At 48.1% G+C, this 17,710-nt stretch overlaps 1 protein-coding gene across 5 annotated transcripts in view; it reads right to left on the bottom strand.

Moving 5' to 3' along the window:
• The window catches only part of larp1 (La ribonucleoprotein 1, translational regulator), a 202,867-nt gene that overhangs the window by 103,437 nt on the left and 81,720 nt on the right, over window positions 1-17,710 (bottom strand). For all 5 annotated transcript variants that reach the window (XM_072512652.1, XM_072512653.1, XM_072512654.1 and 2 more), the window contains exons 3-4: window positions 8,913-8,972; window positions 85-111 (exon numbers count right to left, since the gene is read on the bottom strand). In XM_072512652.1, coding sequence (XP_072368753.1) covers window positions 85-111; window positions 8,913-8,972 — 87 coding nt within the window. The remainder of the gene's footprint in view (window positions 1-84; window positions 112-8,912; window positions 8,973-17,710) is intronic.

The raw sequence follows: 17,710 nt of genomic DNA, 5'->3' as shown, positions 1-17,710 counted from the left end.
ATGGGATTAGTTAAATCGAACACATGGCACACCTGCAGCAGGGGCCCATTCATTCAACAACCTGCACAATTAATTCCTACTCACCTCAGAGGAAATGACCGGCTCCCATGTCTGGAACAAAACAATAAGAACATTCAAAATACAGACAATTAAATTGAACGCAGAGTACAAGACACCCAACTTCGTTCTTTGGGTAGACACTCAAGAACTTCACAAGTAGCAATACTACAAAGACCGTGTGGTGAAAGAGAAAAAGAAAAGCTTGCATTTACACACCACCTTTCACAATTACCGGATGTCCAAAAGCACTCTACAATTAAGTACTTTTAAAGTACTATATTTTGACATTTCTGTTGTAATGTAAAAGATTGGACGGAATTGTACCAGAATATGGCAAAGTGTCAGGCTCAGACAGAAAACTGGAGCGTAACTCTTCACTTGCACAGACCAGTTTTCTCACAGAGCCTCTTTGCCCCAAAAGTGTGGGCTTGGTTTACGCTGTAGCTCTGATGGGGTGGGGTCTCAGAGCTGGAACCAGCTCCAAAGAGACCTGCACGCCGTTAATAAAGGGCACCCTGATCAACGCTGCAGCCTAATGACCCCCCAGCCTCCATTATGGGGGAATCGGAGCTATCGGAGATGAGCCCCCCCCCCCCCCCAATCTCCGGTGGAGCTCCCACTACGATCGACCCCTGGCGCTGCCAGGTTGGCACCCGGAAGGATCCCCTCGACTGTATCAGTCCCTGGCCTAACCTGCTGTAAACCTTGCCGACTTAATGGTATGAATATTTGGCGAGGAGGAATCATTTTGTGTAGGGCGGGGAGTGAAGGCTGCTAATTACATAGCTATGTATTAAAATGAGGTTCACAACGTCGCTGGGGAGGATAATCAGGAAACGCGATCACTCCAGTGAAAATCAAGTTTCCCGATTCTCGTGGAAATTTCCGCCTGCGCTAATCCCGTGGAAGGCGAATGCGGGCTCAAGATTGCAGCCAATCAGGCTGTGACAGTAACATTATGCCAACATCATTACACATTTTAAAAAAAGATAGATTTTCAATTCTATCGCTTCTTTCACCTATTCAGGATATCCTGAAACGTTTTGCAGCCAACGAATTGCACTTGACATTTAGCCATTGTTGCAATGCGAGAAACACAGCAGCAAATTTGCTCCGAACAAACTCCCATAAACAGCAATGTAGTAATTACGCGATAATCTGCATGTAGACGTTGATTATGGGGTAACTATTAGCCAGAACACTGGGGAGAACACCTTTGTCTTTCCTTCCAACAGTGCCATGGAATGTTTTGTCAAAATCTTCCAAACTTCCCTCGACTGCATTGAGGCGCCACAACATTGGAGGGTAGCAAATGTGACAATCCTATTCAATACGAAGTCTTACAACACCAGGTTACAACACCGTACTGTGCTCACCCCAGTCCAACGCCGGCATCTCCACATCAATCTTATTCAAGAAAGTGTGCAAGAACATTCCGAGTAACTGCAGGCCACTCAGTTTACACAAGATGTGTGTAATGCTTTTGAATAATGAGCTTGGGTAAAGAAAAAAATAGGCATTTGGAGAGGTTAGAGTTAATTATGGAGAACCAGCACAGATTTGCAAAAGCAGGTCAAGCTTGACTAATCTAATTGTACTTTTTTGATAAAGTGACAGGGACGATAGATGGAAGGGGAAGCAATTAATGTTGACTATATAGTAAAGCATTTGACAAAGTACCACAAAAAAGGTTGAACAACAAAAATAAGGCTCATGGAATCGGAGGATCAGTGTCAGCTTGGATTTTTAAAAATGGCTAAAAGGATAAAAAACACAAAATAAATGGCTGTGTTTCAGACTGGAAGATTGTGGACGGTAATATCCCCATGGGTAGAAGTTCACTGTAAACCTTACTCTAGTCCAAAAACAGCTGTTCACCACAACTCTCTCACTTGGTCAATTTGTATCCATGTTGTTACTGTCCCTTTTATTCCATGAAACTTAGCTTGCGAGTCTCTTTTATGGCACCTTTTCAGATGCCTTTTGGAAGCCCTTGTACAACACATCAATAACATTATCCTTAGCAATCCTGTCTGTTAACTCAGGAAAAAACTCAAGCTAGTTCGTTAAAGCATGACTGGCTCTCAACAAATCCACATTGGCTTTTCTTAATTCACCCGCATTTGCCCAAGTGACTATTAATTTTGTCCCAAATTATCGATTCCACAAGCTTTCCCACCAACAAGCTTAAACTGACAGAACTGGGTGCAGTAAGCCCATCTGTAATCCCATTGAAGTCGATGGCATTCACCCTCACTGTCAATCACACCTCATCGTTAAATTTTGAAATTTTATTTTGTATTCCAATATCCAAGTCGTTTATATCATTAAAAAAGCAGTGGCCCTCCAGGGGTCAGTGTTAGGAGCCCTGCTCTTCCTGATATATAACGCTAAGCCTTGGTGTACACGGCACAATTTCAAAATTTGCCGATGAAATTTGGAAGTATTGTGACCCATGAGGATAGTGTAGAAATCTATGGGGTTGTTGTAATGGGTGGACTAGTGACAGGTGACACTTAATAAAGTGTGAAGTGATTAATTTTAGTTTGAAAAACACAAACAGGTAGTGAGCTGAATTTCACAGGGGCTGTGTGTGGTAGGCGGTAACAGAAGCATTATGAAACAAGCTTCCATCGAACATTTCAATTAAAACGCAATATTACGCTGGAGGGTCAATTAAGGCCCACCCAGCGAGCAATACAGCTGTTGCTTAGGTCAGCAGTACAGGGGTGGAGGGGATGGAGATAGGTCCTACAACATGGAAATGAATTTGGTGTTAGTGCTGCATCTTTTCAGCCAAAAAATAATCCCGACTAAACCCTTTACTGCCTCAACATTTTTGTATATAGATCTGAAATTTGCCTTGCAAATCAGCAGGTCCTGCCCAGTATCTGTTACTGATCCAACTAAACTTTGTGGCAGCAGTGAGGTTGCTGTGGGTGGGGGAAGGGAAGAAAGAGTTTGGGAGGGGGTTCCCCTCATTTACTTACATCAGTGGAGAAAGAAAAAATAATGACTAAGCATTTCTCCAGCACTTTTCATGACTTCATCCCAGTGTCTCATCATTTTTTGAAATATAGTCACTGCCATATGTGGAAAAAGTGCCAGGCAGATAATCTGCGCACAACAAGCTCCCACGGCCAGCATTGTTGGATCTTTTACATCCACTTGAGGGGTAGATGTGGTCTCAGATTGACATCTCACTTGAACACTGGCACCACAGAATACGGCACTCTCTCTGGACTGTGCTGGGACTGTAAGCCCATGTGCTCAACTCTCTGGAGTGGGACTTCAAACCATAACCTACTGAACTCCAGACAGCAAAATGCTCCAACGTGGTAGACACCCATGCCATCAATGGTGCATCTTGTCTACCTGGCTATTGCAGTAGTTCTGGATGGCCCGCTAAGGTGGCATATCTAGGGCTAGTGGCAGTGGTGGTGGGGTGAGGTGAGGGAGGGTATGTTGCAGGCTGCAAATAAGTCTGGTTGCTTCCTTTTACAGGTGAATCCTTTTTTAAAAACAGTTTTTAATTATGTCTGGTCATTCTACATCTACCACTGGGTCAGTTGGGACACCTCAGATGACAAATCTGCAGCATCTGTATGATAGGTCATCATGAAGACCTGGGTCATGGGGAGTCTGTCATTCAGAAAGTCCCTCCCTCCTCTCAACCACACTCTCCATCTAATTACAATGGAAATATGCCAAATGACCGGATTTTCAAGGTCAATATCTTTTGTCAACATCAGTGTTCCCATGTGTACAGACTGGTCTATTCGGTTGGAACTTTGGCACAGATCTGTCAGTGAACCAGCATAGAAAGCTACGGTAATCAGAAGTAAATCTGGCAAAACTCTATGTATCAGCAGCAAAATCACAAATAAAACAAACGTGCTTGTGCTCCGGGGGCCTTTTCTTCCACCCTTAGACGACAAACTGGGAAAACCCCAATGCCCACCTGCCCTATGTGCCTTTGCAACGAGCACAAAATTGCACAGGCAATGTAAAATTATCTTGTGCAATTTTACACACGTTCAGGTTGGGAGTGCCATTAAGATTCTGGCTAATATAAAATAAAGGGTACAACTCTAAAAGGAGTGCAGGAGCGGAGAGACCTGGGAGAAATCATTTAAGACAGGACAGTTGAGAGATGCTAATAAAGCATTTTGCATTTGGGCTTTATCAATAGGGACATATAGTATAAAAGCAAGGAAATGTTAAACCTGTATAAAACACTGGTTTGGCCTCAACAGGAGTACTGTGTCCAGTTCTGGCACCATACTTTAAGAATGATGTGAAGGTAGAACAAATTCATGAGAATGGGTCCAGAGGTGAGGAACTTGAGTTACATAGAAAGCCTGGAGAAGTTGGGACCATTCTCCTTGAAGAGGATGTTGGCTTTCAAAAGGGAATTGAATCATTATCTGAAACGGAAAGATCTGCAGGGCTAAGGGGAAAGGACAGGGGAGTGGCACTCGGCGAATTGTTCCTTAGAAGCACAGACATAGAATGGCCTCCTGCTATGCTGTAACCACTCTATGATTCTATGCATTTATAAGTATGTATGGGTTTACCGTTTGTGTTTTTAGTTAGTGATGGAGAAGTGATTCTGTGAGACACACCAGTCACTCTCTGCCCATCCTAGAATGTCTTTAGTTCTTTCTCTCTCCCAGACCACCAGAGACCTGTTTGCTTTCTCCAAATCAACAGGATTCCACTTTAGTGAAGAATTTCTTCTAACCCCTGACGAATGCAACCCCTCCCCAACCATTGTATTCCAGGTACATAACCACCATTGATTCTTTTCTATCACCTGACTGAGTGTCAATAACTCTACTCAGTCAGGCATAATCTCCCTGCAGTGGAGATTCTTCTCGACCAACGTTCACCCCATTTGACGATGTACTCTAACAATTTTCTCACCACTAATGGTAAACTCACTGGATCTGTGGCTCCCTGCAACAGTGACCACACCGCAAAAGTATTTTGTTGGTTGTAAACTTCTTTGAGACAGCACAGGTGATGAAAGACAAAATAGAAATGCAAATTTTCTTTCTTTCTTTCATTTAACCGTTTCCTTACCTTTTCAAATATATCCCAATAGATCACCAGTTGTTACTGCACACTGACCCAAAGTCTGACTGAGGTGTACTGAAAGTTCCTAACTGGAGAACACCGTGAATGCACTGTGCTTACAATGACATCCAGTGTCGAGAATGGGTACTACAAGATCACAAATGCCCAAGTTGCAAATGCTTTAAAATCAGAAACGCAGAAAATACTGGAAACAGCGTCCGAGAGGAATAGATCAGTTTACATTTCAGATGTAGTCTTGTTGAGACTGGAATTGCTTCTTATAAGGAACAGATCAGGAAGAGCACACACAACTATCTCCTATTCTCCCAAATATCCACCTACATTAGTGGAATTAGTTTAGGATTAATAGAGCTCTGGGGAGAGTGCAACGATGTGAGTTTGAGTGTGATATTGGGCGATGGGGAGATGTTGGAATTAGATCGGGACTGATATAGGGCTATGCAGAAACACCGGAATTAGGTTTGGATTGATACAGGGCTGTGGGAAGAAAGCAAGATTTGGTTTGGATTAATTTAGGGCGATGGATGGGGAAATGAGCAGAATCAGATATGGACTGTATAGGGAGAGAGCTGAAATAGATTTGGACTTGTACAGGGCGATGGGGTGAGAGCGGAAATAGATTTGGAATGATACAGGGCAATGGGGAAAGAATGGAAATTTCAGACTGATACAGGGCCTTGGGAGAGAGCAGAATGTGGACCAATAAAGGGTCATGGGGAGAGAACAGAATCAGATTTGGACTGATACAGAGTCATGGGGAGAGAATAAAATCAGATTTGGACTGATACAAGTTATGAGAGGGGGCAGAAATAAGATTTGGATTGAAACAGGGCTAAGGGGGGAGAGCAGGAAAATGGGGCTGAATTGGTGGAGCGAACTATCAGCATAAACACCGTGGACTCATTACACCTCAGAAAAAGACCAAACATTTGGCTCAGTGGCCCTATGAAGCCAGTGTCCACTTTGATACTGGAGTGCAACTTGAACCCACAACCCTCTGCCAACAACTGAACCATGGCTGAATATTTACTCAAACATCTAATAGAAAAATATCCAGAAAGCAAAGCCAGCAGAGATTTCAAAAAGGTTCTAGAGTGACTTATTGATCTCTTGAAAAAGTAACTCAAAGAATAGATGAGGCTACTATGACAGATGTAATATATTTAGATTTTCAAATGTCCTTGCTAAAGTATAAAGTACCATGCAGTAGACTCATGATTAAAGTTAGTGTGTATGGAGTCAGGGGACAGGCTGTACCACTTCAAGCAGGGCTACAGAACAGAAAATCATAGTAGTGGTTAAATACAGCTGTGCAGACTACCAAAGGTGGGAAGTGGTGCTCCACAAGGGTCAGTACCAGACCACAGGTAATTTGGTAATGGTACTTAGCTGTCCTTCACAGCTCAGTTGGCTGGACAGCTGGTTTGTGATGCAGAGTGACGCCAGCAGCAGAGTTTCAATTCACGTACCGGTTGAGGTTATTCATGAAGGCCCAGCCTTCTCACCTTCGCCCCTTGCCTGAGGTGTGATGAACCTCAGGTTAAATCACCACCAGTCAACTCTTTCCCCTCCAAGGGGAAAGCAGCCCTTGTCCATCTGGGACTGTGGTGACTTTACCCTTGCTAAAGGCCATAGGCATCTTGCTCCATTAGAGACACAATTAGTCCAAATCAAGCTGCATCAGTCTTGTCATCTAGCCAACTGAGCAAACCGATGCCCACTCCTGTTCACCATTTTCATTAACAATTTAAACTCAACAATCAGAAGTTTAATTTCAACATTTGCAGGCAACACCAAATGGTGTGATTAACACAGTGGACAACTGTGACTAAATAGAGGAAGGCATTAATAAACCTGCAGAATGGGTGTTCTAGATGGGTAAATAAATTCTAGAGGTAACTGTGAGGTGGTACATTATTATAAAGACTAAGGAGGCCATATACAGCTTGTGGAATGAGTCTAAATGGAGTCAATGAACAAAAGGTTCTAGGGAGTACAGATAGAGAATCACTCAAATTAGCTTTGCAGGTTTAATGGGTCATTAAAAAAGTAAACCAAGTACTGGGGTTCATTTCTGAAATGATAGAATTAAAAAGCAGGGAAGTTATGTTAAATTTGCTTTAAATACAGGTTCTACATTAGACCACACGTAGTATAATGCATAGTTCTGATCTCCATATTAGGCTACAGAGGCACTGAGAATGTGCCAACAAAGATTTACAAAGATAATTCCAGAAACGACTATCAGGAAAGATCGGGCGGGCTGGGAAGTTACCGGTTGGATGTTTTTAAATTGGTGCGTTGGTTTGATAGGGTAGACACAGAAAATTATTTTAACCTATTCGAAACCCAATCACTTTCAAAGTTAAAATTAGTCAATATTTCCATTTGTGGGAGAAGTCATAAATAGCGAGTAGTCACAAATCAACCCTGGAGAGTGATAAGAATGTAGAATAATAGTTGAGATGAATACAACTGATGCATTTAAGGGGGAGTCAGATAATCACAAAGGAGAAAGGAGCAGGCGGTTAGGTGAAGTAGGGTGGCAGGAGACTTTTGTGGAGTATAAATGCCAGCATTGACCCAGTTGGGCTGAATGGACTCATTGACAAACTTTGTGTACATTCCTTGGAATGTGAGGGGTGATTTGATAAGAGATTTTGGAAAAAATTGCGAGAATAAAAGCAGGGAATGATACAGCACCTAATGAGACAATTGGCCCTTCTTCACCTTCATGGCACTTTGCTGGGGCCATTCAATTAAATCCACTCCTCTTCAAATGTTTTCCCTTCAAGTAATTATCCAATTCTCTTTTGAAAGTTACTATTGAATCAACTTCCAGTACCCCCTTGGGCAATGCATTCTAAATCACAACAACCCGCTGTGCAAAAATCAGCTTCCTTATATCACCTCTGTTTCTTTTGCCAATTGCTACGTGTCCTCTGATTACTAACCTCTGATTACTAACCTCTCCACTACTGACTGTGTTGCTCTTTAATTGTTTTCTCAAATCTATTCATGATTTTGAATAACCTTTAACCAGTCTTCCAATAACCTTCTCCACTCTAAGGAGAACAACCCCAGCTTTTTCAGTCTCTCATCCCTGGTACCACTCTAGTAAATCTCTCCTGCATCCTCTCGAAAGGCTTTGAATCCTACAGAAATGACCCCAATAATCCAGTTGAGGCCTAACCAGTGGTTTACAAAACTGCCTGGCTTTTGCACTCTGTACTTCTATCAATAAAGCCCAATTCTCAACTTGCCCTGCTACATTCAAAGATTTGGGTATACACACCCACAGATCACTGCTATTGAACCTATTTTAAAACCACTATTCAAGATTTTAAAAAAGAATTTTCAATGCTGAATCATTAATCTTAAACCTGAGACCAATAGATCTCAGCTAGCCACGGGGATTAAGGAATTTTGAGCCAAGTCAGGTAGATGGAGTTAAGCAGCATGAATCAGCCATGAACCCACTGAATGGTAGCACAGGCGAGAGGGGCTGAATGGCCCATTATTTCTGCACTGGCTCGCCATGCAATGTACACCGATCGTGACTCTTTAAACCTAAAACCATCAACCTGCTTTCCCAGGAAATAATTATTGCAGCCTTACCGGCATCAATACCAAACTAACCAGTTTTTTTGGAAATCCAGCTATTTCTACAGACCCCCTTCCCTTGACTCGCAGCTTTGACAATTTGCCAACAATAGAAGTTACAAAGTGAACAAACCCTGACACAACAGTACCTTGTTGTTGACAATTTCACCAGGTGTGGGCCAGTTTGTGGTGTCACCAAAATCGCTGACCTGCAACAGAAAAATAATTCCCCCGTCAAATATTTTCAAACACAATCAGGCATCAATTCTGATATTCTGACAATATCTAAAGTCTAGTTAATCAAAGCAAATTAGATTCCATAACTACACCCGTCTTTGTCATTTCAACAACCCTGACAGAGTGAACAATAATCTTGCTCAGAACAAGACAGTCACCTTGACAATAGTCACTGACTCCAACACTCAATAATAACGCCATTCCACAGGGGGAGTTGCTGGCATCATGGATGACTAGTAATCCAGAAGGCGGGGCAGCATGGTGGCACAGTGGTTAGCAATGCTGCCTACGGCACTCAGGGCCCAGGTTCAATCCCGGCCCAGGTCACTGTCTGTGTGGAGTTTGCACAGTCTCTCCATGTATGCGTGGGTCTCACCCCCACAACCCAAAGATGTGCAGCAGGGTAGGTGGATTGGCCATGCTAAATCGGCCCTTAATTGAAAAAAATAATTGGGCACTCTAAATTTTAAAATAGTAATCCAGAAGCCCAGGCTAATGCTCGAGGGACATGGGTTCAAATCCCTTCAATATATTTTATTGAAATTTTTTTCCCTGAGCAACATTTTTCCCGCTTCAAATCCCTTCAAGGCAGCTGGTGAAATTTAAATTCAATTAATGAATTGGAATATAAAGTTGGTCTCAGTAATGGTGACCAGGAAACTACCATTGATCGTCATAAAAACCCATCTGATTCACAAATGCCCTTTAAGAGAAGGAAATCTGCCACCCTTACCTGGTCTGGCCTACATGTGACTCTAGACCCATAGCAATGTGGGTGACCCTTAACTGCCCTCTAAACTGGCCACTCAGCAATTAGGGATAGGCTTCAAATGCTGGCCTTGTCTGTGAGGTGCATATCCCATGAAAGAAAAAAGTACTATTCACTCAGGACTGAAAAATGCACACAAAAACAAAATACTGCAGATGCTGTGAATCTGAAATAAAAACAAAAAATACTGGAAGGATTCAGCATTTTTGAAATGTTTCAGGTCGAGTTGGCCTTTCATAAAATAATTCTGAAGCTCTGGGGTAACCTGAGGCTCAGGACAACCTACCTCATTCAATTCTACGCAGATGCTGCCTGAACCTTCAGAGTATTTCCAGCATTCTTACTGCTTTTGCATCTTGGCCACGGTGTTTGGGGTGGGGAGAGGGGGTTTACTATTGAACAGTAAATATGTCTGTCAAGCCCAATTATTTCATCCGGTAATGGCCTGACTTCCAACATCAAGTAAAGGAGGTTTCACCACTGCCTTGCCCCCAACCGAATCAGTTTTTTTAAAGAAATATATTTATTAAAGTTTTTTAACAACACAATTTTTTCCCCTTACAAACAATAACCCCCCCTCTTCCCCCCCCCCCCCTCCCCCGTTACAAAATAACACAATCGCACTGAGCAAGATTATATACATGGCAAAATGGTATATTTACATAGCTTTATACACTGGCTCTTGCCCGCATGTGCCAGTTTCCCCCACCCTCCATGTCATCTCCTGCTCATCCATCCCCTCAAACAATCTCTCGTTCCCCCCCCCCCCTCTCCCTACCCCAGGGTTGCTGCTGCTGCTGACCGACCTTCCTCTAACGCTCCGCGAGATAGTCTAGGAACGGTTGCCACCGCCTGTAGAACCCCTGCGCAGACCCTCTCAAGGCAAACTTAATCCTCTCCAGCTTTATGAACCCAGCCATGTCGTTTATCCAGGCTAGGGGGCTTCGCCTCCTTCCACAATAGCAAGATCCTTTGCCGGGCTACTAGGGACGCAAAGGCCAGAATTCCGGCCTCTTTCGCCTCCTACACTCCCGGCTCATCCACTACTCCGAATATTGCTAGCCCCCAGCTTGGCTTGACCCGGACTTTCACCAAATTAGATATTGCTCCCGCCACTCCCCTCCAGAACCCCTCCAGTGCCGGGCATGACCAAAACATATGGACATGGTTCGCCGGGCTCCTAGAGCACCTTTCACATCTGTCCTCTACCCCAAAGAAACTACTCAACCTCGCCCCCGTCAAATGCGCTCTGTGAACCACCTTAAATTGTATCAGGCTGAGCCTGGCACACGAGGAGGAGGTATTAACCCTACCTAGGGCATCAGCCCACAGACCTTCCTCGATCTCCTCCCCCAGCTCCTCCTCCCATTTACCCTTCAACTCTTCTACTAGCGCTTCCCCCTCTTCATTTCCGACACCTTGCCCTCCCCAACCCATACCCCCGAGACCACCCTATCCCGAACCTCCCGTGCCGGGAGCAACGGGAACCAGCTCACCTGTCGCCCCACAAAAGCCCTCACCTGCATGCACCTAAATGCATTTCCCGGGGGTAACTCTAACTTCTCCTCCAGTGCCCCTAGGCTCGCAAATGTCCCGTCAATGAACAGGTCCCCCACTCCTCTAATCCCCGCCCGATGCCAGCCCTGGAACATCCTCTCCGGGACAAACCGGTGGTTACCCCTGATCGGGGACCACACCGATGCTCCCATTGCACCCCTATGCCATCTCCACTGGCCCCAGGTCCTTAGCGTTGCCGCCACCACCGGGCTCGTGGTATACTTTGTCGGCGAGAGCGGCAGCGGAGCCGTCACCAACGCCCCCAGGCTTGTTCCTTTACAGGACGCCATCTCCATCCTACTCCACGCCCACCCCCCACCCCCCCCCTCCCCCCAAACAACCCCCCCGCGGACCATCGCCATGTCTGCTGCCCAGTAGTAGCTCCCCAGGTTTGGCAGAGCCAACCCTCCTCGGTCCCTATTGCGTTCCAGGAACCCTCTCCTTACCCTCGGGGTCCTATTTGCCAACACAAACCACATAATACTCCTACCTACTCTCTTGAAAAAGCCCTTGGTGAACACGATGGGAAGGCACTGAAACACAAACAAACCTCGGAAGGACCACCATTTTGACCGACTGCACTCTACCTGCCAGCGAGAGCGGTAACATGTCCCATCTTTTAAAATCCTCCTCCATTTGTTCCACCAACCTCGTCAAATTCAGTTTATGTAGGGCCCCCCCAACTCCTGGCCACCTGGATCCCCAGACACCGAAAGTTCCCCTCCGCCCTCCTCAGCGGTAGGTCCCCTATCCCTCTTTCTTGGTCCCCTGCCTGTAATACAAAAAGCTCACTCTTCCCTACATTGAGCCCATAGCCCGAGAACTCCCCAAACTCCCTTAGAGTCTGCATGACCTCCACCATCCCCTCCATTGGATCCGCCACGTACAGCAACAGGTCATCCGCATATAGCGACACCCGATGCTCTTCTCCCCCTCGGACCACCCCCCTCCATTTATTAGACTCCCTCAATGACATGGCCAATGGTTCGATCACCAATGCGAACAACAGGGGGGACAGGGGGCACCCCTGCCTTGTCCCTCGGTACAGTCGAAAGTACTCCGACCTCCGCCGGTTCATCACCACACTCGCCACCGGGGCGCTGTAAAGGAGCTTAACCAGCTGATAAACCCGCCCCCGAACCCAAACCCACGCAACACCCCCCAGAGGCACTCCCACTCCACTCGGTCAAAGGCTTTTTCCGCGTCCATAGCTGCCATTATCTCCGCCTCTCCCTCCTCCGATGCCATCATTATCACGTTTAAGAGCCGCCGCACATTGGTATTTAATTGCCTGCCCTTTACGAATCCCGTCTGGTCCTCATGAATCACCCCCGGGACACAGTCCTCAATCCTCGTGGCCAGCACCCCTGCCAATAACCTAGTGTCCACATTGAGGAGCGAAATCGGCCTGTACGATCCACATTGCAGTGGGTCCTTGTCTCGCTTTAGAATCAAGGAAATTGCCGCCTCCGACATTGTCGGGGGCAGGGTCCCCTGCTCTCTTGCCTCGTTAAAGGTCCTCACTAGTAGCAGGGCCAACAGATCCACATATTTTCTATAGAACTCCACCGGGAACCCGTCCGGCCCCGGGCCTTCCCCGCCTGCATACTCCCCAAACCCTTACTCAGCTCCTCCAACCCAATTGGTGCCCCCAACCCAGCCGCCTCTTGCTCCTCCACCCTCGGGAACCTCAGTTGGTCCAGGAATCGTCTCATCCCCTCTTCCCCCCCCCGGGGCCTGGGATCTGTACAGCTCTTCATAGAAGGCCTTGAATACCTTTTTGTTGCACTTCGAACCGTGGCTAACCCCCCATCCCGACTCTACCCTCTACCCCCCCCCCCCCCCCCCCCCACGGAGCTGGTGTGCCAGCATCCGACCAGCCCCTTCCCCGCACTCGGATGTCGCCCCCTGCGCCCTCCCTCCTCCTCCTCTCTCTCCCTCCCCCCCCCCCCCCCTCCCCCCCGTGGTCAACAGGTCAAACTCCATCTGGAGCCACCGCCCCCCCAAGCAATCTTTCCCCCGTGGTCAACAGGTCAAACTCCATCCGGAGCCACCGCCCCCCCAAGCAATCTTTCCTCCGGGGCCTCCGCGCATCTCCCGCCCACCCGCAAAACCTCCCCAACCAACCTCCCCCCGCCCCCCCCATCCCCCACGAGCCCCGATGGAGATCAGCTCTCCCCTGATCACCGCCCTCAACGCCTCCCATACCACCCCCACTCGCACCTCCCCGTTGTCGTTGGCCTCCAAGTACCCTTCGACACACCCCCTCACCCTCCCACACACCACCCCATCCGCCAGCAATCCCACGTCCAGCCGCCACAGCGGGCGCCGGTCCTCTCCTCTCCAGCCCCATTTCCACCCAGTGCGGGGCATGGTCCGAAACGGCTATGGCCGAATACTCCGTCCCCTCCATCCTTGGGACGAGCGCCCTGCCCAGAACAAAGAAATCAATCCGGGAGTAAGCCTGTGCACGTGGGAAAAGAAAGAAAATTCCCTGGCCTGCGGTCTTGCAAACCTCCATGGGTCCACTCCCCCCATCCGATCCATAAACCCCCTGAGCACCTTGGCCGCCGCCGGCCTCCTTCCCGTCCTTGATCTGGAGCGGTCCAGTGCTGGGTCCAGCACTGTAATGAAGTCCCCTCCCACCATCAGTCCTCCTACCTCCAGGTCCGGAATGCGCCCCAACATGCGCTTCATGAATCCAGCATCATCCCAGTTCGGGGCGTATACATTTACCAACACCACCCACGTCCCTTGCAACCTACCACTCACCATCACATATCTCCCTCCATTATCCGCTAGGATAGTCTTGGCCTCAAATGATACATGCTGTCCCACCAGAATTGCCACCCCTCTATTTTTCGCGTCCAGTCTCGAGTGAAATACCTGTCCTACCCATCCCCTTGTTAATCTAACCTGGTCCGCCACCTTCAGGTGTGTCTCTTGGAGCATTGCCACGTCTGCCTTCAGTCCCTTCAAATGCGCGAACACTCAAGCCCTCTTCAGCGGCCCATTCAGGCCCATCACGTTCCACGTCATCAGCCGGATTGGAGGGGCTCTCAACCCCCCCCCCCCCCGACTAGCCATCTCCTTTTCTGGGCCAATCCCATGCCCGCGTCTCCCTCACCCTCCAGTCCCCCAGCCGGGGGACCTCCGTCCCGACCACCTCTTCTGTGTTCCATTCCCTTTCGGCCAGTGCAGCAGCAACCCTTTCTCCCCCCCCCCCCCCTCGCCCATTCTCCCCCCCCCCCCCCCCCCCCCCCCCCGCCTCTCCCAGTCCCCCCCCCGCTGGATCCCAGTCTAGCTTTTTTGCTCCCCCATATCACTCCCGTAAGTCAGCTGACACCTGCTGACCCTAGCTTCCCCCGCCATCCCTTTGACCCCCCCGTGTGGGAGTCTCCCAATCAATATCCGTTCCTTCGTTCCCCTTCCCGCCTTTCTTCCCGCGCGCGGGAAAAGAACCCCGCGCTTTCCAAAGCCTGCCCCGCCCCCTTGTCTCTCTCCCCCAGCCCATATAACATTTCCTGCGCATGATTGACCCCCTATATACAACAACCATCATACCTCAACCCTCAAACACTCCCCACCCTCACAAACCCTCAATTAGAGTCCAACTTTTCAGTTAGTATAAAGGTCCACGCCTCTTCGGGCGTTTCGAAGTAGTGGTGTTGGCCATTATGTGTAACCCACAGTCGCGCTGGCTGCAACATTCCAAATTTCACTCCTCTCCGATGCAGCACCGCTCCGGCCCGGCCGAAACCCGCTCTCCGCCCAGCGACCTCCGTGCTCCAGTCCGGGCACACTCCAATCTCTGCACTGTCCCACCCGCTGCTCCGCTCCCTCCTGGCCCATTTCAGGACCCCCTCTCTGTCCGTAAACCGGTGAAATCTCCACTCACCACCATCGCCCTTGGCGGCTCGTTTGCCTTGGGCTTCCTCGCTAGCACCCGGTGCGCCCCTTCCAGCTCCAGCAACCTCGGGGGGGGCCTCCGCGCCCATCAGCGCCCCGATCATTGTGCCCGCATATGCCGCGGCATCGGCCCCCTCCACTCCTTCTGGGAGACCCAGGATCCTCAAATTATTTCTCCTCAACCTGTTCTCCAGGTCTACGAGTCTTCCCGCCCACGTCTTGTGTAGCGCCTCGTGCCGCTTCACTCTCACCGCCAGGCCCAAGAGCTCGTCCTCATTCTCACTCACTTTTTCCTGGATCTCCTGAATCTTCACCTCGTGGGCTTTCTGGGTTGCCCCAAGTCCTTCAATTATTGCCAACATAGGCGCCACCATCTCCTTACGCAGCTCCTCGAAGCAGCGCTTGATGAATTCCTGCATCTCCTCTTTGTCCGCGGCCGCCGACATTTTGCTTATTTTCCCTCTCTTCTCCTGCTGCTCCAATGCCACTTTTTTGGCCGTTTCGCTGCGGGTCCGGTCCATACAGGTTAGTAGGGGACCCCTCTCCTCTCTTCCCCACGGGGTGGCTGTAAAAGAAATTCCGTTGGGGCTCCTTTAGCGAGCCCGAAAGTCCGTGTTCGCGGGAGCTGCTGAATCGTGCGGCTTAGCTCCGCATAGCCGCAACCGGAAGTCAACCTAATCATAGTTGTAGATTTTGCATTCAATGGTTTAAGTTTTGGTGAGGGGATTTGCGAGAGCTGAACTCTCAAACACTGAAGTTAATGCAGTAACCAGTGTATGCAAAGCATTAACTTAGACGGAATATGGGTGTGCAAACCTGTTTTGCAAGCTGGTAACTTTTTGGTAATGCCTATTCACTTAGAAACTGGTGGTCAAGTCAACAATACACATCTGTTTCCAAACATCTGAAATTCCACCGAGACCCTCCTCTGGGGCCAGAGTCAAAAACTCCAGATACGAGCATCCCAGGGCAACACAACACACGACACCCAAAAATACTTTCCTCCCCACTTTGAAACATTGAGTGCAAGATGAAATAAAAGCTGTTCCTCACTTTAGCGAGAGTGTCCAATAAGACGCAGACAGAATTGTCTTGTAATGCCTAGAGAAAGACTGCTGGAATTTGTAAAGAGACCATCTTGTAATGTCAGCTTTTGCCCGATGCAGCTGGCTACTTGAACGCTGGCAGAGCTAATTTTGGGTTCCCATGGGTTTGGTGCTGATGGGCTCATGGAGCAGGCAGAAGAGGAGAAAGTAACACACAGTAAATAATCAGGGCAGTATTTTAAGGCATCATCTCTGCAACAGATAAATTTAGCTTCACTAAAGAGGACAGTGGGAGACTGCAACTTCTGAGCCCAGATCATTCAACATACAAACTACTCCCCCCGTCAGTTCTGAATACTGACATCAATAGTGTAAATATAGTATGTAAATCACTCCGTGTTTCAGGACACATTTCCGAAACACTTTACTGGTTCAAGTGTTTAAAATCCGTGCCTTCACCCCCAGATTTAGTCAGAGCTCTCGTCCAAGAAGCAGCTCTTATGTCTGTAAATCATGTTGCAGATTGCTCAGCCCTGTTCCATTTATTCATAAACGAAACAGAATTTAAGTAGCCACCTGCTAAACAATCGACTTCAATCTTTCCTGATTGGTCACGCAGAGGGAGCTGGCAAGATGGAAGACACATTAACTTGATGCCTCCGACATCTGTACACCTGTCCAATCATATTTACTGCAGAAATCCTGATCAAATAAAAGCAGCAGGAATATTTGTCTGCAGGTAGCCTCCACAGGGAGGCTCCCGGGTATTCCTGTGAGCACAATCTACCTTCAATCTACACAATGTTAACTGTGCTTTGCAAAAACAAGTTGCACAAGCATTTGGAGCAGAGCACGAAGATGAAGCACAGGGAGAGCTGAAGAGGTGGAGGAGGAGGAGGAGGAGGGGGAGGGGGAGGGGGAGGGGGAGGAGGAGGAGGAGGAGGGGGAGGGGGGGAGGAGGAGGAGGAGGAGGAAGAGGGGGAGGAGGAGGAGGAGGAAGAGGGGGAGGAGAGGAGAGGTTTGGGAGGGATTACTGGAGAGCGCGATTTAGGTGATAGAAAGCTGTAGCAACGGCGAGGCGGAGGGATATAAAGGAATCGAGAGTAGAGAAGCCAAAGGGACAGAAAGGAAGAGAATCTTGCAAGAGGTTGGGTGGACAAAAGCTGCGGGAGATTTGAAGACGAGGATGAGTGTCTTAAACTTTGAGCTAGTGTAAGACTGGAAGGATGGGCACGATAGACCACACCCAGTGCAAGTGAGGGACAGGAGCAAGTGAACATACTGCAGCTTTGGAATGCTGCTCAATTCATTTTTCATGCTACAATTTACTTTGCTCCTATGCCCCAGACCATATCTGCCACCACAATCCCTACATTAAATTAATGATGATAATTCAAAAGCGTTGAATTGGTTGTGAAGCACGTGTCCC

The sequence above is a fragment of the Scyliorhinus torazame genome, chromosome 7 (genome assembly GCF_047496885.1).
Source record: "Scyliorhinus torazame isolate Kashiwa2021f chromosome 7, sScyTor2.1, whole genome shotgun sequence".
Lineage (NCBI taxonomy): Eukaryota > Metazoa > Chordata > Chondrichthyes > Carcharhiniformes > Scyliorhinidae > Scyliorhinus > Scyliorhinus torazame.
Note: the sequence above shows the minus strand (reverse complement) of the source record. Positions and strands in the feature narration are given on the sequence as shown.